The 21,268-nt window shown below is 32.8% G+C and overlaps 1 protein-coding gene across 1 annotated transcript; it reads left to right on the top strand.

Annotated features, from left to right (window-relative positions):
• Positions 1–338: 338 nt before the first annotated feature.
• On the top strand, positions 339–19,990 carry LOC130442139 (juvenile hormone esterase-like). The gene is made up of 10 exons (XM_056776218.1): positions 339–510; positions 1,511–1,633; positions 2,552–2,680; positions 5,118–5,448; positions 7,313–7,494; positions 9,233–9,443; positions 12,611–12,780; positions 14,841–14,967; positions 17,209–17,326; positions 19,772–19,990. Exons 1-10 carry the CDS (start codon positions 442–444, stop codon positions 19,962–19,964), a joined length of 1,653 nt encoding a protein of 550 aa, XP_056632196.1. The 5' UTR covers positions 339–441; the 3' UTR covers positions 19,965–19,990.
• The last annotated feature ends 1,278 nt before the right edge of the window (positions 19,991–21,268 follow it).

Here is a 21,268-nt window from a genome sequence, read left to right as displayed (position 1 = left end):
TCAATACTTTTATACGTATCTTTTATTATTTTTGAGATATTATGAAAAAAAAGTGGTTTTTTTGAATTTTCGAATTTGTTTTCTCTTAAAATCGTGATTTTTTTGAGAAATATGTGTCCCAAAGCAGCCAAACCGCTATAATCCATCAAACTCTTTATATTAAAGTTGATTCTAAACTGAATACGATTAATTTTAATTTTGTTGGAAATGGCACTTATGAAATCCAGGTTTCTGATCCTGTCCATGAAATTTTTGCTTTTTGCTTTTAATTAAACTTCAATCATTTTCAACGTAAGCCGGTTCTGGATTACTATTTCAACATTTTGGATAACATTCACAGAAATTTGATTATGTTATCTCTGGTAAGAGGATATTACGTATTTTGTGAATGCCAAAACTTTTTGAGGTATCTGTATCATATACAGAAGCTAATAATATAATATGCACGCTCTTAATCTATTTCTATTTATATGCATTCTAAAAAGTGTTATTTTGACCGCGAAAGGAGGGGTGAGTTTAATTAATGTTAAATATTAAAGATTCTTTAAAGTACCCACTTCAACACTTCACATTATTAGTTGTCAAATTGTTACAGAACGAATAGTGAAGTGTGGCAAAAATATTTTTTTCTTTTTGACATTACTTATTAACATTAAAAATGATATCAAAATTCTTGGTCATTATTTTCATTGACTAGCTTGTTTTAAAGGGTCATACTTGAATCAGCATCGGGATATTCTTTTTTTTTTTCCACGACTAGTTGGTTACGAATTGTGCCTTTATGTGATTCTCTAATTTCTTCAAACAATGGACACCTCAATTTTAACCAGACCTGATGAATTGATGAAACCAGTTTTGAACCTTGTTCCAAGTGTGGGTGAATCCTAGGAACGGCTGGCCAAAATTAGGGGACACAGCTTTGGTCACATTTGTCGATATCCACTCTAAAAATACAAGACGTTTCAATCAAATAATGATGATGGTATAAGTGACTGAAAAATGTATCAGTAATGACGGGAAACAGGTTATTTCAGCAATGAGCTAGAAATCGTTAAATATTTTTCACTGAATACTACAAGAAGTTTCGGATGGAAAGGAATCATAACCATCTAATTTATTTAATTATTATTAAATGTATGACCAGATTGTGGTAATTAAATAAGTGCTGGTATTGGCAGCTAAAAATGTCTAATTCCTCGCAACCAAGAGGTAACAAAGCATGATCCAATCTAGGCAGCTGTGGACCAGTCCTGGTAACAAACCATGATCCTCTAGTAAGTAGTAATTGAACCAAACTTGGTTCTGATGTACTTTTCTTTATGAGTGTTTGTTAATTTTATGTATTTGCACTAAAGAAAACCTGCAAAATTCGTGAAGGTATCTATGTTCTATAAACCTGAATGTTTATTCCAATGATTGAACTAACAAATGACCTTCAGCTGGTTATTTTCGTCAATATATTTCTATTATATTATACAACAGAGGATTTATCTATCGCTTTTCTTTTCAGTATATTCAAATTTCTATTAGAGAAGGATCTATCATAGGAAAAACAGGTATCACTCATAATTTGAATAAAAAATATTACGCATTTCAAGGAATACCTTATGCAGAACCACCTGAAAGATTTGAAGTAAGTCTTGCATAAATATAACCAAACTTCATCCTCAGTGTTGGTCAGAGTCATTTTTTACGAAATTACAATTGTTTTCGATAGCTGTATTGCTTCGAGGCAGAAATTTCGAGTTTTACTTTTCAAGTTTGCTGTTGGTTAAGTTATAAAAAACATGTTTGTAATAATGAATCGCAGTAAATCTTTTAGCCAGTTGACAAAATAAACAGGAATATCAAAGATGTTTTCGATATCCACCGGTTTGAGTTTGGTTTTAGTGCCTTAATACATTGAAAGATTGGAAATGTTACATGATTAATCATTAACTGAAAATTTGGTCACGAGAAAACACAGCATTTGCTACGTTTGCTTACAGTGGAACTAAAACAGCCTCTTGAAGAATGTATCCATCGATTTTTGCGCAGTTTTATAACCATGGAGGAAACTTGAAATAAAATAACAATCAAAACATTGGAGTGAGAATGGAAAAGAGTCTCCAAAGAAGGCAAACACCGTTCTAACTGCAAACAAGGTCACGGCGTCGGTTTTTGGGAAATCGCGAGGGATAATATCCATTGACAACCTTGAAAGATGAGAAAACATCAAGTGGAAAAATAAGTATATTTTTTCCCAAAGTTTCTATGTAATTTTTGTTGGGCCAGGTACTTCTCGTATAAATGTGCACCCAATTTGGTACTCCTAAGTACTAAATGAATTGATCCAGAAAACATCTCACTTACATTAGTTCTGGTTTGGCTATTTTGTAAAATAAGCATTTATGAAGAATATTGAAATATCTTTAAAAAATTATTGATCAGTATTCAAATTCAAATAATTTGTTTTATCAGATCGTGAAGGATTTCTCATTTGAAGGTAAACTAAAAACTTCTGTAGTATAAAATCTGGTACTTTATGTTACAACAGATTATCAAATTCCAGGTGGCAGTTCCTAAGAAACCATGGAAAGATGTCTTGAATTGTACATACGATAAATCAGAATGTGTACAAGGCGTAGAAGAAATAACCGGCTCGGAAGATTGTTTATTTTTGAGTGTTTATACAACAAATGTGAGATTTTTTGTTTTTAATTTAGGGTAATTCCGGAGGAGATGGCCTTAAGGGAGGGATAGTGGATAAAAAAAACCGTGGCATAAACAGATCGATGGCACTACTCAATTTAATTCGTTTCAGAACATGTAAAAGGTGTTGTCGATTTTATTTTTTCGTAAAAATGATTTGAAAGTAGGTAATTTCACTTATTTTAACTGGTTACAGGTAGAGATAGTCATAGTGTTCACGGGAGATATAATTAAAGAATTTGATGTGCTAATTTGTATTGATTTTTCTTTTTCAATGGTTTCCATAGATGCCTAACCAATCCAAACGGAATGCGACTACTAGTCGAGGTGCCAGGAGTAAACACAATTTGAAAAAAGGCCATGGAAGAAGTACAAAACGGCCGTATGACTATTTACAGTCACGAGGTTTTTATTTGACTTTCAATTATTTAAGAACTGATGCATTCAAATAAAGCAGAAGTAAGTACCTACTTTGAAATGCTTGAGAGGACTTGTATTTGTAACATGGTCGAATCTGGGATTGCAATTGAATAATCGAACAGGTCATATTTTGGCTGAAAATGGTTCCAAAGCTGTAGCTATGTCTACCTCCACAGATAAGATGGAACAATCACTGTAAATGATCATTTTCATGCTGAAGGTAATTTTATGCCTCCCGCATGCGTTATAAAAGAATGAACCTGAATTCGAAGATGTACTGCCTCAAAGCCCAATTATTTATATCTCTTGAAAATTTGCCTGAATAACCTCGGATATATTTCTTGAATAACTGAAATACAATTCCGAAGACCAGATAGCAAAATGTTTTCTGGGCGGCCTTTCTACAAACTGTAATTTAGTTAATATGCTGGAGTTTGCTTATTATAATGACATCATCTTACTGACGATGCCGGCAAACACATCCCATCATCTTCAGCCACTGGATGTTGCAGCAACCAGCACCGTCTATATAGACAACAATTTGGCTTCTTATTAAACAGCGACGATATCAAGATTCAAGACAGAAGCAGTTTTTCCACTAAATTCAGGACCAATTCCGGAGTACGCTTTTTGTGAAAAATACTCTGCAATCTATTGAAAGAAATATTGCAGTTTCAGATCCAGGATCAAATAGATCCAGTCAAAAGGTGGACCAACCAATACTGACAAAAGTATTAAGCACTACATGTAAAATTAAATCAAGTCTTTCTTTTTAAATCTGAGAACATATCGAGAAACATGAAATTAGAGAAAATTAAAAAGAAAAATCGAAAATAGAGAGAGAAATTGAGACTAATAGAATCTTAAGAAACTAAGGGTAGTTCGTAGGTTGACTGATAGCAATTACGACCAAATTCACATCGTTTTCAATGATACTTCTGAAAGTGGAACTAAAAATAGAGAAAAAGATAACTGCGGAAGTTGTAGTTATAATTATAATGGGCACAAAACGGTGTAATATGCACGGAGCAATAATTGCACTAAGGAGAAAAAGGAAAAGGCAAAGTAAATAGTGGCTATCTCTCCCAGACCGCGATGGCAATTACTCTTAGACACCCTGGAAGAAATGTCCAGATCTATTCCTTTCAAAGGCTCTAATTATTTTTTTTAAATTCATTGAAGTCATTGTTGCTGCTTAATTGATGATTATTCTTCCCCGGAATTACCCCACACATTGCGCGGTTTCAATTTAATACCTACCAACATAATATTTCTCAATTTCGCTTAAAAATATTTATTACATATAATTCAATCAGTGATAGATAGGGTGGAATTACTAAAATGTTCCTGGAATTAATTTAAACAGTTAAACATCACATCTTATTTGTTTAATTTATTCATAGAACACCGAACAATTCTCTATTAACCAACACTTATCACTACACTATTCACTAATACTTAACAAACTAATTTATTTTAATATACAGTTTGCTTCATTTATCATTATCCTGAATTATTAACTATGACATCAAATTATTCACTGATTACGAGACTCGCTTATATACACTATCACGCTTTCCAGAATATTATAATTCCTAGAAATCTCTAGTTTCTTGAGCAATACAAAGAGTTTTTGTTGTATAATATGAATTGACCTACAAAGTGAAATTGGCGTATCCTAAATACTTTGGATTGTATTAACCTAATAGAACAGGACCGGCTTCATGGTTTTTGCTCAGTAAATGAGATCGTAACAAAAAATCGGTTCGACAAAAAACACTTTCATTATTCTTATATCATAAATTATTCCAAAATTTGCCTTTGTTTTCAACTCAACAGCATAATGTTAATGGGAAAATTAAACTTTCCTCATTTTAGTAAGTTTAGGTCCCAGTTCTGTTCAATAATTTCTATGGTACATAAGTTTTCATTCTTTTAATATCATGTGTTATGATAAGAACATGATAAAAACTACTCATTTGATATAAAACGACAATAACTTACAGCTGACTAGTACATCAGCAGTAATCATTTGGATACATGGTGGTAGATTTTTCAGTGGAAACGCTTCTTATGAATACGCCAATCCCGAAAACTTCTTAGATGAAGATTTGGTGGTGGTTTCAATTCAATATAGACTAGGTGTTTTCGGATTTCTGAGTACTGAAGATCTCAACTGTCCTGGTAATTTTGGACTCAAGGATCAAGTATTGGCACTTGAATGGGTGCAGAAAAACATTCGACATTTTGGTGGAGATAAGAAAAATGTTACCATTTTTGGTCAAAGTGCAGGTGCTATATCAGTTGCTCTTCATTCAACTTCCGAGAAATCAAAAGGTAAATAATTTAATGGAGGACTTAGTATTTATAGTACATCTCAATAGATGAATTAGTTGATTCAAAAATAATGAAAGAAGATATTCATGATGCATTGGATTAGGACCATGGTATTATATCATGGAAATATAAATGATTAGTTACAGTATTGTCAATTGGTTATGGTGTTGAGCCCATGTAAAAATGTAAAAGGTTTTTAATCGAACAAAAAATATGATCCAACTTCATATAATGAAAATATAGAAAACATATTTAGTAAATTATCAGTTAGCCCGTTCTAACGGATATGACACACACAGTTTTCATTCTAGACGAAACATATTACAGTATCTACTGAAGAAATATGGAACTCAACTAAACTAAAAGATCTTCTGTGTACTGTATAACTCAGATACGATTTCGTTGGACAATTTTTAGGCAAGCAAAAAAATGACGCTCTCTCTATAGACATAAAACAAATAGAGGAAATTGTCTAGCTCCACTATACGATAGATATACTGATGAATATCATGAACTGTCCTTACATTACAGTGAAATAGATTACATCTTCTTCATTTCCATAAATGCCCAATAGGTTATGAACGATCCGCCATCAAAATCATAATCATAAGTCTAACACGCCTCCCTAAATTATCTCACAAACGCTCTATGGGATTAATATCACGAGATTGTGCAGGTCAGTCCAGAACTGTGATTTCCACTTGCTTCAGGTATGCATTATGTAGACGTTATCCTGCATCAAAATGAATTGCTCGCCAATAAATGGAGTAAATGGGATCACAGTCTCTAGGAGGACTTCCTACCTCCGAGCAAATAGAGCCCCATTATTTATGTTCACCCAAAACAATAACTGATCTTCTAGGCCGCGATTCACGAATGGTAGATTGAGCAAATCCCTGGTCGTCTCCATACTCTGTCTCTATATTCTGAGACTAAATCGAAGCTCATTCGTGAACAAAACAGTTCCACATTGCTGCACAGTCCTCAATCCCTTTCCAGGAGTTGCGGCCCAGTGTATTTGAGCCACTTCAAGTCTTTCCTGAACCTCAGGAACCGTTAAATGTGACTGCGTAATTAATCGATCCTCTACCACCGTTATTGCCCTTGGTCGCCCACTAAAGGTCCTCCTATCGTAGCTACCGGTCCCCGAAGATGCCGGAGTGCATCGTGAATGGTAGACTTCGCTACCCCAAGCGTTTCGGCAATGTACCGTAATCTCCGGCTTTCTCTGGCGAAGGCATCAGATAGGGCTGTGACAACATTTGAAAGAATCATTATTTTGGACCAAAATGGAAAAAACATTTCTATTAATCACAGGAAAGGCTTGGTTAATAAATTGACGATGTATAAACGTGCAAAAAACTACTTAGAGTTTAGAATAGCTCCGACAGGTGAATCAATTTCAAGACAGATAGTTCAAATCTGAGTTTTATCTAATTGTTTACTAATCCTTAAAGGATTATTTTAATGAACTTAAAACATACATTCTCTGTAATAACTAGAATACCCACAAAAACAAACACATTGCTGAAAATCAGTTTTTAATAAAAAAAATATGGAATGTACGATTTTTTTGCATAATTGGTTTGGAAAAAGGAGTACAGTTTTGTGATTTAGAATATCACAATGACAAGTTAATATACCCTTTTGTATAAAGTTGTCCATCCATAATTTATTGTCCAATTTCACTAACTGCATTTGATTGATCTCCTAAAATAAATAGAAAAACGAATCGTCCTCAATGGACACTTGGGGCTTTGATTATAAATGAAAAGCCCTATAATATTTTGATCAATGTTACGTAATCTTAGGATTGATTTGGTACCTATCTATATCTAATGAATTTAGCTGTAATTTTTCTAAGGGTTATTCAAAGGAGCAATCATGAATAGCGGAGTATCCATATCTTCATTAGCACTCACAAGAAACGCGCTTAAAACTGCGTATACTATTGGTAGCTCACCAACCTCGACGAAGTTATTGGTACAACGATTGAAAACGATGGATTATAGAAGTTTACAACTGGAATCAAATTCTGTTGTGATGGTAAATACATTGTTATATAATTTAATTAATAATTAGAAATTGATCATATTTTTCTTCACCAACTCAAGTTATTGGTTATATTCTCAACAAGAACGTACTTTTCACAAAAGATTTTGGAATATTGATAACTTGATAACATGAATATTTATTGATTCTATGAATCTCATTGTTTGATAATAAGGTAAACGAATGGGTTGTCCTATCAAACAATATGGTACACATGGTTCGTCTTTCAATATCTAATCACACCAAAACAACTAAACTATGAGCGTGCCCATAACAGAGCTCACCAAGTGATTGAACGGGTGGAAAAAATTTTCATCATCAGAGTTCGCGGAAAAAGAAAAAATCGTAACGATCGACCAGCTGTTTATTGAAAAACTTTTCCGATGGAAGAAAAATGTGATGAATGAATGTGTTCCTATATTATCTATTTTTTAATACGATGTTACATTGAGTGTTACTTTCGAACTAAACTTACTCAGTGCAGCAGGTTTCCAGTTTTTCTCATCCATCCAAAAAATGATCTATTTTATATGATGTAATTGCTACATCAGATGAATATGGTAAATGAAGACTGAATCTCAGTCCAGCTAGACCAATATTTCTATAAAGAAAGGGGTAGAATGGTCAGGCGCATTTTTCTTTTTTCTTAATCAACAAATGACGATAACACCCATCAAATTCCAAAGCACCGTATCCATGATCTTATTGTATAGAAGAACTATTTTTTCCTTTCTTGTGAGCAGTTTCCTCGCATTGAGTTGATTGTTTCGAGTGCAATTTTTGTTTTTGGGGTATAATTGTAAACCCCAGTTTCATCCACTGTGACATATTGATAAAAAAATTGATGACATCCAGAAATTTGATTTAATTTTCGCGCAATCGCGATAATTATCTCGCGGTTATCGTTTTCATATGTTTCCATTCCTGTTCATATAGCCACTTTTACAAGCAGTGAATCAATGTCAGTTCAGTACATGAGTTTTAAACCTGATGTACGACGATGGTAATAAGAATTGTCATGGTACTCAAAATATCCATTAACTGCCGATATTACCTCCCCATTTTTGGGAAATCATTAACCATCCAGCCATTTTTTAAGTCTGAGAAGACAGGATAATCCAAGGGATATAAATCAGGATGATAGATTGCTTGCGTTAGCAATTCAAACTTTAATTCATCAATTTTTGCCAATGGAATAACGGATGTGAGGCCGTTTTTGCTTAATTTCCTTACTCAAACGTTGCAATAAGTTCGCATAATACTCGCTGCTGGATTTTTTTTATTATCTCAAACGCATCCCAAAGAACTGACGCCATGACCTTGTCTGCAGATAAACGATCTTTGCGTTGTTTGTAGCCAGTTCTTCCTTTTCTTGCCATTCTTTTGATTTTTCTTTATTTGTCGGATGTGAAGTAATGAATCCACGTGTCATTCGTGGGTATGAAACAGCGCAAAGTTTCGACTTTACTTTTGTAAAACTTTGTCAAACACCCGATGAAAACATCTTCATGATGCTTACGCTAAGCTTTCTCATGTCCAAATTTTCAGTTAATATCCGATTTACCGCATTTTTTAAAATACTACCATGTCTTCTGTGTACTTTCTAATACAAGCAACTACCTCCATCTCTAGTTCATGCCAGTTACACACTGTTGTATTCCCTGAATGAAGAAAATAAAATCACACCATACATTTCATTTTTCTGGTCAAACTATTAAATCGAATATTTTAGTCAAATCCAGGTTTGTTCGAGCTACCTTTTGGACCTGTAATAGAACCTCCTCACCCAACTGCTTTTTTGACCAAAAGAAGTGATGAATTATTGGTAATCGGTAATTTTAGCAAAGTTCCAATGCTGTTGGGATTCACTTCCAACGAAATGATGATATGGCAAAGTGTTAAAATTCCAATAACAAAAGACGGAATTGAAGAACAGATACCTTGTAAGTAATATAATTATGATTAATTATCTAAAGGAATGAGAACGCAATACCCTTAAGAGTTTTCGATTCAAATCCAACCAAATATTTTGAACGGATCCAAACACATTGACTGGATTTAGTTTTTTGTTTTGTTTTATAGGAGTGGGTGGTCGCGATAACAATAATTCACAATGTGAATTATTGTTATCACGTATCACATAAATAATTATTCTTAGATTTTTGAATTGTATACTGAAGATATTGGAACAAATCGGAATTATTTTCATATTAGAGAAGGGATTACGACTTCACTACTTTCGATATGAAGGATTAAATTTCAGTATAAATGTAGTGAAAAATTCACTTTCCATAAAAGTTTAACTTGCTTCTGAAATAACGGTGCTTTGTTTTTAGTACAGAAAATATCATTTTTTACGAGATATGATGTATTTCTGATATAATCTGTCTTCACCGGAGTTGATGTAGACTTTCTGACATGTGTTAAAAAATTCAAGCAATTTCACAGATGGAACTTCTGATAACATGAAACAAAACATTCAAAATATATATTTCGTCTATTTTCTGCGATATACAGGGTGCTTGCGTCAAAATACAAAAAGAGATTGCTTGTATGAATTTAAGAAGGCTCTGTCCTCAGTCCATCCTACTTTTGAAAAATGGTGATTGAATTTGAGTTCTCATTTTTTTCCCAAAATTTCAGTAAAGCTGGAAACTTGAAATTTTGTAAAAACCCCTTTAATTATACGGGGGCGCAACAAATATTTTTCATTTTCAATGTTTTCTCAAAACCAATAGCCGCAGAGAATTTTTTTTAAATTAAGTGGGAAACAATAGAGATTGAAAATGTAATATGATTCAAAAAAATACTGGAGAAAGCTACATCTAGCCAAAATACATGAATTTAGTCTACGTATCATGGATTGCCTTCCACTTTTTAACATTTTAGTTGTATTTTTTATGGTGTCAAACGCTATTTCAAAACGCTATTTGAATACGATTCTTCAAATCGTTGATATCAACTATGGGCGTCGTGTGAGGTTGCTAATTTCACCCCAGTGTAATGTAACATGAATATTGAGAAAACACCCTTATTTAGTCCTTCGCGAGTGCACAAAAATTTACAAAAGTTTCTGGCTTTACTGAAATTTTAGAGAAAAAAATAAAAACTCAATTCTAGTGACCACCTTTTAAGGGTGATATCTCAGTAGAGGGTGAACCGAGGAAATTTGATTGTATGAATGACTCAACTTAATCTTATAGGAGCAATACCTCCTGAATATTTGAAAATGCTGGTCAAATCTTGAGTCACATTATATTCACGATTGCTGAATGGAGAATTTTCAATTTTGCTTTTGTCAGAAATGGCTTTCCACCGTTTTCAAATTTGGGAACAAAATCTGATCAGAAGGAACCTGATCAAGTGAATATAATGGATGAGGAAATAAATAAAAAACGCAGTTTTGCTACAATTTCTCTTTACTTTGTCGTGATTTTCATTCCTTCTTATCAATTATCGTCTCTTTTTCTCACTTAAAAAATATTCAGAGGTTTCTTCTTTACGTTGCTCGGATGAAGTCAATTTTTTCGATAGCATTTTTGCTTTCACGTTCCAGATAGCTTTTCCATAGCAAATAGACCATACTGATTCCGAACTTCCAGCACAATCTATATTTGTATGGCCAATTTTGAAAGGTAATAATCAATTACAAACTATTTTGAAGGAGAGACCACTTTCAAGATTATATCCATTATTTTTTCACGTATGGAATGATGTTCAATTTATTTTTGAATGACGAAAACAGTTTTTTTATAAGTAACGAATGCCGAAAACTGGATATAAATCACTGAGGCACTCTTCCTTGAAATCTCCCTAGAATTAGAATAATTCTTGTAACATTTAGATAGTGTACGCTATATGGATCCTAGAAGTACGCTGGAAATACTCAGAATCTGTTTGTTGTTTATTTTGTATGAGTTTTTATTATAGCAGGCGGTTTATTTACATTGTTTCTTTTGAATAATTTCTAGGAAGGTTTATTTATTTATTTACGTATGCTCCTAAATGATTTAGGTCTCAAATAATAATTTGTTTTAACAATAAAGATCAATTTTTTTAGTGTTTACATCTCAAATACGCAGCAGTAGTTAATTAAATTATTTGTAATTGTATTAGAATATATAAAATACCATTTAACTTGAATTATTAAGGTCTCTTTAATTTAATTTAATTTTTTTTTATTTTTATTTTAATCTTCTTTTGAATCAATAAAGAACATAGAGAAGATAAACATAATAAAAGATCTAAGAAATGAAGAATGTTTGATTTGTTTTGTTTCTTCATTTACTAGAACTTTTTTGAACTCTCCTTAAGCGCAGTTAGTCCAGTTCATAATAAATAGTCGTAGTGAAATCGACCGAAATAGAAAGTAATGAAAGAATTTAAATAAATTATTTAAGTTAATTGAATATTAGTGATAAGTGAATTATTATAAGTTAGTTAAGTGTATAGTATAGTGTTTAAATTAATCAACAACGTAAGAGACAGTGTTTATTAATTGACCGCACGAATAAAAATCCTAAAAATAAATAAGAAGAATATTACAATAGTTTCTTATTTAGAAAGAGGTTTTTCTTCTTGAAGAATACGAATTGATTCTTTTTTTGAACAGTTACAACTCATGGAGGGAGGATTCTTGTCACTTTATCTGATTCCTTGTTGTTTCTATTGTCTAATGCAGTAAACTTGTTGTGACCTATACTTTGATTACATTAAAAGTAATATAGTTTCTAATCTACTTGCGATTTTGTGAAATTTTGTTGTTTAACGTTATCAAAAATCAGTGAATAGGAAAGATTAATTCATTGAATGTTCTGTTGCTAGCCAATGCAGGAGTACTTCCAAAATATCTAAACAGTTTCTACTCTAAAATTGAAACAACCATAAAACGAAGCTAGTATTTCAAACAAGTTGATCTCAGAACTTATGACCCGAACAGAATGAAATAAATTCCTATTTCTCTCATGAAACAATGGTTGATAAAGTCTACTGTATTTGAAGTAGTTTCACAAAGAGATTTAGTATATAAAGAAAAACAGGAATTTTCATGTTTTTGTTCCAAAATTCTTAGATGACAACAACAAGAATTAAAAATTGTTTTTAATTTCAGTACTTTCATATCTGCATAGTCAAACTGGACCAATTTATGATTCGAATCTTAGTTTACTGGTACCCACTGGTATTCACTCCAATAGAAACCTAACAGAAGCAGGTTTTAAAATAAAATCCAAATTTTGGGTGAATAAATCGATCAGTTCGTCAGTAGAGGATTTGATACAGGTAAAATCCATCCAAAATTTTCACTTATTGCTATAACAAATGATCATAAAAATTTCTTTGATATCCACTCTGTTACCAAACCTCAATTAATTTTATTGTCGTTTGGGCTTCAAAACTTTTTGCGACACCCCTTAAATACTTCTGTTTAATGAAAAATATTCATTTTTAATTATAAACAACACGTGCCTCTACACGATCCTACTCAAATTGATATAAATAACAAAACTTGATTAAAATAACAATAAATAGAAATCTAACCTCAAAAATTTTCCCAATAGATTTAGTCTATTAAGAAGGCATGTATTGTTTCGATTTGAAATAAATTTCCTGGGTGTTATTTAATAAAAAAGAATCTTTTTAGTGGGAGACGGAAAAAATTAATTTTTAACAACAACCCTATTTTATTTTATGATGGTGGCGATTGGATACGTTTTTACGAATTTGAGTTCATTTACTTCACTTCACCTCTTACTTATTTTCTCTAGAATTCACTCGTAATAAAAATAGAACAAAATTTTGGTTTATTCTGATACTTCACAACATCAAAATCCACCCGCAACTGAATTGATGGCGTCTCTTGACATCCCAAATCCAACAGAACCTTAGTAAAGATGCAAAGTTAGATGCTAAGTGTATTTTTACGGAATCAAAGAATTTAAGGAATGTTGAACGTACCTGAAACAAAAAAACGTAGTGATAAAATTTTAGTTCTTTTGAAAAGAATGTCTTTAATATCATTTTAGAAAATTCCTCTTATTCACTTTTTGTCAACACCATCATTGAGAATAGATAAATTACAGACTACATTCGGTCAACATAGTACTTTCGGAATGTTTTTTCAAGTTATTAAATTTGGAAAAAACAAATTCCGAAGCTACTTCATGTTCTTAATACAAAAACTGTGAATTCTTTGGTTTGCTTCGCAAACAACGCACAACTGTGATGTAAGATCCTTCTTAGAAAACAACGTTATTGAGTCAAAACACAATTATGATCTTCTTTCTTGTGAGAAATCAAAAGTATTTGTATTAACATGATTACTACGAATGTATCAGAGAAATTCACATGATTAAAAAACTACCCTTTTCATTCAAATACATGTCCACGTTATTTTGGGTGATGGGAACTGAAGCTTCGCTGCAATTAGAACTAAATAATTCGAAATTCCAAATGAAGCACTTATGTCTGCAGTTTTCAGTTTCCTTGCCATAAAACCATTTTACGAAGGTGCTACTTGGAAAGTACCTTATTGGTCTTGACGTTCCTCAACTTCATCAGACATATTTATTCGCCAAACCTGGTATTCCTCATTGATTTGACTTCTACAAGTCCCGCTAACTTTGAGTGTTTTTCCACTTCTTCCACTCTTCCACTCTTCAACGTCCCCCGAGGTGACAGAGGCTTCTAGCTCCAATATTTTGAATGCAGTTTCTCTACTTGTGGAGTGGAGACCGATACCTCCTCCATCTTGTTTTTCATTGCGTTTTGGGGGTTTTTGTTTGGTCCTCGCCCTTTAGTCGAGTAATGATATCATCCATCCCCCTTGGTTTTCTTCACCTTATTTATATGTAACCATGACGTTAGCCTTCGTATCCTTAAAGACTTCTGCTTACGGACGATTCCCGGTCATAAACAATACCGTCTCTCCCTCTTATATTCATCTGGATTTCTGTGCCCTGGATTGCGCTATTGTATAACTCCCCTCTTTAGCCACAAACTCTAATATTTTTCTTAGGGTTACGTTAACCATTTCTCCCTTGTTCCCATCCACCACCTGATTCAGTATCTCAATGTATACTTTCCCCCCTCAATTCTAGCCAAAAAGATTTTGGATGTTCTGGGCGACCGTTTTCACGTTTTCCACCAAATCCCATTCCTCCCCTTCAATGGATTCTGCAAGTTTCTCAATTTTCAAGTACATGCCTGTTCTTGCTCTTTTGGTACAATAATACAACGCAATTCTTTATCTCCAGGGTCCCTTCCACACCCTTGGGGGCCTCGTCTTTGAACTGCGTTTTTATTCTGAATATTTGTTGATTGATAGTTTTCTATGATTTCAGTTTAGAAATGTAGATCAGTATGTGAGACCTATCAACAGATTCGTGAAAAATGTGTGCAAATATGATCCACAGATCTATTACTATATTTTCAGCTACCAAGGAAAACTTCCAGGAGTAAGTTCAGAAGGTGAGTATTCCTCACAATCATACAAACAGGTTTGTTAGAGAACATTCCAATAATACGGAGCGGCTAAATAAATCTCGAATTTCAATATTTTGTTGAAGAAATATATGAATTTGGTCTTAAATCACGAGAAGCTTTGGTGTGCTGAAAATAGAGAATCAGTTATGGTATTGTTATTTCAGAGCAAATACTGAATATGCCTATGAACTTATTAAGCGTTTTTGCTTTCTTGGGAAGCAGGTTCTTCGGATAAACTTCATTGTTTCAATGGTGCACAAAATCTTTATTTACTGTGACATAACGATGTAAAATATCCCAGGAATCATCCTGAAATATACCAAAACATTCGTTAAATTACTTATTGGAGCAAAATTTCGTGCGGCAATAATTAATGGTGGCGCCCATCAGTTAACTTAATTGACTTGTCATCTTCGAAAAGATTCCACGAAGTTTATTGATAGATTGATAAAATATCATTCTACCGATTAATTTTTTTTAATATACGAGATAAGTTTCGAAAGTGGTTCAATCAAATTCAGTAATACATTACTAACTATCACTAGGAAGAAAAGGCTCAATCTCGATCCCATCTAGTCTAAAGCCACTGAATAATAAACTTATGGAAAATATCTGAGACTGTAGATAATAAGCTTCCCAGGAATAAAGACTGAATATGTTAAATATAAGTGAATCCACAAAAGCGCTGATCAAGATATATGGGACAGCAATTTGAGGCATTAGAACTAGTCTCAACACCACGAGAAATAATTTATCGAAGGTACAAATAATGTTCTGCATGTGTACAACCAGTGCCATGAGAACATACCCAAAGACAGAACGAAGAGTTATAATCATAAAGTTACCACCTTACCATATAAAATGGCGGACAAACCTTATTTGGTATGCTACGGGTAGAAATACCAAAAAAGTACCTCAAAACAGGTACAGGAATGGCTCCAAAACTGCAGACAGAACTGGAATAGAAGTGTATTGGCACAAAACTCTGAAATTTTGAGCAATAAATCAAATATTTTATGAGCAGAAATGAAGATCCAATCTGTTGTATCAGCTAGGAAAAAAGAGCAGAGGTATATGACAATGGTATGGGAAAGAAATGAAACAGCGGATCAAATTGTCAAAATAGGACCAAATACCATTTCTGTGAAATACATTACAGAAAAATAGGAATAATCTGCAAGAGTCTAGACAGATATAGAATGTATCAACCTTAGTAAAGCGATTTGCCAATATCAAGATGAGTCTTGTCGAGTTCGCCTTCATCTAAAGCTTTATCCACATTCTCTTCAAGCGCGAAAGAAGTTCCGAGCATTACACCTAGAAGCCATAAAATAGAAGATGAAGATCTTTGTCAGTTGGATCCATAGTTAATCTTAACTGTCTGAAAGGAGTATCCCCAGGGCTGTGGCAAGAAAATACGACACGATAGATCCTGTGGGTCGTACATATGACAACTTACTTACACACTATACACTAATTATAATAATTCACTTATAAATTTCACTTAAATAATTACCACGATTATCAATTCATTCTTTTCACTGAGTCTAATTATTTAACTAACTAACTTACTACGCTTAAGACGCGTCCGCTATTTATAAAAATCAGATTAAAGGCGTCGTGCGAATTCTCCGAATGTTAAAGTTCTGTGAGTCGTACATATGACAAGATATATGTACACACATTTTCTTATTTGCAACAGACAAGTGACACTGCAGCAGTATTTTCAATCTGGAAGATCCAAAAACAAAGAATCAAAATTATCAATTCAATCAAACTTCAATTTGTTCGTGAATATTTACTGTTAACGACTATACTTCATAGTATTAGCCTCGGTTATTTCAGAATCAACCTCGTAATCATTTTTGATATCAAATTGATTCCTCGCTATCCAAAAAATTTGATGAACCAACTCATTCTCTCATCAATCTTCGAATTAGAAGATATTCCATATTCCTGGAACCGAATCGCGAATCCTAATTGTGATTATACGAATGAAAACAGCAAAAATAAAATCAAAATATGCTTCAAAACATGCTCAGTCGCCAAGCATCCAAGCAGGTTCATGATACTTTTGAAAGAAGAATCTGCTCGTGAAGATATAACCTGATAATCAATCTCACTTATTTTTGCCTTATGAATTGAATGCTATTCCCCGAGAATAAATAAATATCCAATTTTTTCTCATAATCATCCCATATTAAGATGGAATATGGTTTTTTATAGGTGTAGCACATTGCGACGATATTCTCTATTTTTTCAATTCGGACACAAACCACTCCAAAGAAGATGATGAAATGATAAAAAAAGTAGTCAAGATGTGGGCAAACTTTTGCAAATTTGGGTAAGCTATATATTCTATAAGACTCTAATTTTCCTCATTACATTACATACAGATTACATTGTTGGCAATAACCATAATAACCATAAATCATTGTAAACCTTGTGGTTGTGAAACATTTTTATTTTGGTTCCCGTTGGAGTTATCAGCAAAAGATACACAAGGGCTCTGACATCTAAAGTTATGGTAATGGGAAAAATATATGGAGTAATTCCTCCTGCAGACAATCTAAATCAAATAGTTGAGATAAGCCTCTTAGACTAGGATGGAAAAGATTCTGGTAGGCGTATCACAAGGCATGCGCAAACCGACTATCACAGATACAACACTGGTAGTTCCTCCAAATTGCGAAGAAATTTTAATAAATTGGAACTATCAAGGTTTTTATAGCATACTGAAAAAAATCTCAGGTTGTACCTAATGAAAAAGCTTTGCTTCCGGGGGATTTACCAATTTTGAAGAACCTCCATGGGTTCTACGGCAAGAGCAACCAAGGGAACTTTATTATTCACTCTTCTTCAGTTTTCTAATCATAGATCCTATAAGACAATCGAAGGTTACTTTTTATTGACTATTATATTCTAGCTAGTTTGAACACCGAATCCAATACAAGAAAATTCTTTGTTTCTGCTTATTGCTTCTGCTTTCCACAGTTCACACACGAATTGTTTTCTTTTGATAATGATGTATGAATGAATAGCAAATATACTTCAACTCTAAATCTGATTTGAATCAATTAATTTCGAAAACTCGCTGGTATATTATCAAATTTATTTCTAATTTCATATATTTATCAAAGAGTGGATGAAATTCTTATATATAAAATAGTGTGATATCTGAATAAAGTATCTTGTTTTTAATAGTGTGTAGTTGGATTATAAATACTCAAAATTCCTTTTATTAGGTGAGGAACAATGATAATTACAGTTGTATGAGATGTTCAGAATCAATTAATTCAAGTATTAAACAGAAATTACGGAATTAGTTGGCACTAGTGTGAATAACTGCTGCGAATTCTTCATAAATATTGTTGTAGATCCGTAGGCTTCAGAAAGCTATGAATGTTCAGCTCAGTAGAATCAACGAAAGTCATTCATACTGAGTTATATAATACTGACTCTCAATATCAACAGATTACTTAAGCATTCTTTTCTAATAGTTGTTGTCTTCATCAAATTAAATCAGATTCACAACTTGAGGAGATTGATTATCAGAGAGGAAAGGATGATATCTGCCACTATATGCCGATCGTCTCCAGTATAAATTTGGTTCTTTTGATTTATGAGTTTCAGGATAGTTGGATCACAATTCACAAATTTTTCATTTCTATCACTATCACCTTTCACCACTTTGGCTATTCCTGTTTAGTGACAATGAATATATGGAAGGATTGTACCGACAATTTGGTAGTTTCTAGGAGTGAGTTTATCATTTTAGTGGACGTATTTTTCTTCAGTAATGTACAAGGATGGTTCCAGAAGAGATTGCGTTAGTTGGTTGCTTAGTATTAGAAAGTACACAATCTCAACAGCATACGTTTGAAATTTGAAGACGCCACGTCGTTTAATATTTATTCGGCAGCCATCAATAGTGAACGTTTTCATTGAGTTTGGTAATCGTTATGTGGTACAGTACTTTCACTTGAAAGGCATTAATTTAACCAATAAAGAAGCTGAACTTTATTTTACTCTGGGTGAGACTGCTCCAGTAAAATATTGGACAGTAGAGTTCAAACGACGCCGTACGAACTGCGAAGATCAGCATCGCAGTGGTCGACCAAATGCGATAACGACTGCAGAAATATTGAAAAAAAAGTGTGTTGGATGATCGTCGATTGAATGTGGGCAAGCTAGCAGACGTAGTAAGCATTAGTCCAACCAATATGGAAGCGAAACTAAATTTCACTCTTGGTGAGACTGCTCCTTGTGTTGTTCAATCAAAACAATAGACCAATTCACATATCCGTTATAGCAATTGCTAAAATTAATGAATTAAAGTTTGAACCGCGACCTCATGCCAGATTTAGCACTCTCGGACTATTTTTTCTTCGCAAATTTGAAAAAATAGCTTAGTGGTCAAAGATTTTCCAAAAATGAAGTGATTTCGGTAGTTTCTAAATTACGTCACACAAATTTTGAGATATTTAAACGCCTTCCCCGTCCTTGTCATACGTTGTGACATTTTTATGATCCTCCTCTTGATATGACATCACACATCTCTCAAATTTATCCATGTTATTAAAAATAATTGAGAGGAAGCAGCTATTTTCAATTTTTTACTTAAACTTTCAATAAATACTCTGATCAAATCAACATCCGATATTCCAGATAACAGAAAATCGTCCCCTTAAAATATATGAGATAGATAATATGGTTTTTCTGAATTGCGATGATTGAATTGATTATTGTTTATCTCGTTGTCAAATTCATTACGGATTGTTTGTTGCAGGAAACCAATTCCTTACCGTGATCTGTTTCTCGAAAATGCCAACTGGGAATCTGCTTGTAGTACACAAGTTCCATATTTATTCAATATCAACTCTACAATGTCAAAAATCGACAATCCATATCAAGAACTACTGGATTTTTATGAAAATGAAATATTTGATGTATATGGGCAAGGTGTATATGATACTTATTGAAATTAAAAAACAAAAACATTACAAATATTGTGTTTCATTTATTGTCCTAGTGATTTGAGTATATCCGGAAAGTTTCTATTCAGATACAAAAAAAACTTAGAAATAAGATTTGAAATAAAACAGCAACCAAGTGTGTGGATTTTTCAAGACCAGCCAAATTCAATACAAGTTATAAATCTCTAGAATTATTGAACATGAAAAATATAGCAACTCAAGGCACTTAGCGCTTATTTGTACAAATAAGCATTTTTTTATAAAAATTGTTTGCAAAAATTCAGCAAACATCAAAAAACATGAGTTTTTCATCATGGTAATATGAGAAATCACATCGGTGGTCAACAAAGGATTCGATTAGATGGTAGATCAACCTTACACCTCTGGTTTTTGGACTTCATGTTCGTATGTATTAGAAAAAGGAAGCTCGTTTAGCGTTTTTTTGCACCAGGAGAAACCATATTGTGCACATTTTAGAGCTACCTTAGTCGAAATAGTTATATTGATCTGAATAGAACTCCTTCCATTCCCATATTCTCATTTTCTTAATTCTAGAGCCAAAAATGTACAAAGCATTCAGAAATCAAATAATATTATATGGAATAAATAACAAATTTAATTATACAGCACGTAAAAACAAAATGTGAATTAGTTATATATTACATCATGGTAAATATTTTTAAAACTGATATTAAATTGAGCACAGTTTTTCAATAAAACTATTAACTTCAATCCAAATATCTTCTGAGAGCGTTTCGAGAATTATAAGTGATTCGAAAAAACATATTATTTTCAATATATTGTGATAAATTAGAATGTTTCTTCTGGTACGATAATCTCACATCTGATTGTAACAAGAAGGAAATCGAACATTTGATAACATTCAGGATAAGATATCCTTGAGTTCAATAGCAGATAATGAAACCAACGTTATCTGCATTCGGTAATTTCTGTTGACGACCAAAAAAAATTATAATTTTCAATTAAAACACTGTCATAAAGAAATATAGTAAATTGTGGTTTCAACTCATCAATTATTAAAAATTAGTTATTTATGTTTCCATATGATATTTGGCACTTATTTTTCATCAATTATCTGAAGGAAAATACCAGTAGTGAGTCTGTTTATCTAAAAAAAAACTAATTGGATATTAGAAAATGTAAATTAGACCCATAGCGAGTACTATCGGGAGTTAATTGCAAAGCTTAAAGCTGACAATGTAACTGTTCTCTTGTTATGGGATTTCGGTTAGGATATAAATTATTAAAGATATTACACGTTTATTGTTGACTTCTACGCCTATTACCTC

This window comes from Diorhabda sublineata, chromosome 3 (genome assembly GCF_026230105.1).
Source record: "Diorhabda sublineata isolate icDioSubl1.1 chromosome 3, icDioSubl1.1, whole genome shotgun sequence".
Classification (NCBI taxonomy): Eukaryota; Metazoa; Arthropoda; class Insecta; order Coleoptera; family Chrysomelidae; genus Diorhabda; species Diorhabda sublineata.
Note: the sequence above shows the minus strand (reverse complement) of the source record. Positions and strands in the feature narration are given on the sequence as shown.

What these genes read in the sequence shown, in the direction of transcription:
- LOC130442139 (XM_056776218.1), top strand. Translation starts at nt 442, where the DNA reads ATGCACGCTCTTAATCTATTTCTATTTATATGCATTCTAAAAAGTGTT. An exon ending in TGAGTGTTTATACAACAAAT is followed by an intron (nt 2,681 to 5,117) that starts GTGAGATTTTTT and finishes AATAACTTACAG; the next exon opens with CTGACTAGTACATCAGCAGT. An exon ending in AACTTCCGAGAAATCAAAAG is followed by an intron (nt 5,449 to 7,312) that starts GTAAATAATTTA and finishes AATTTTTCTAAG; the next exon opens with GGTTATTCAAAGGAGCAATC.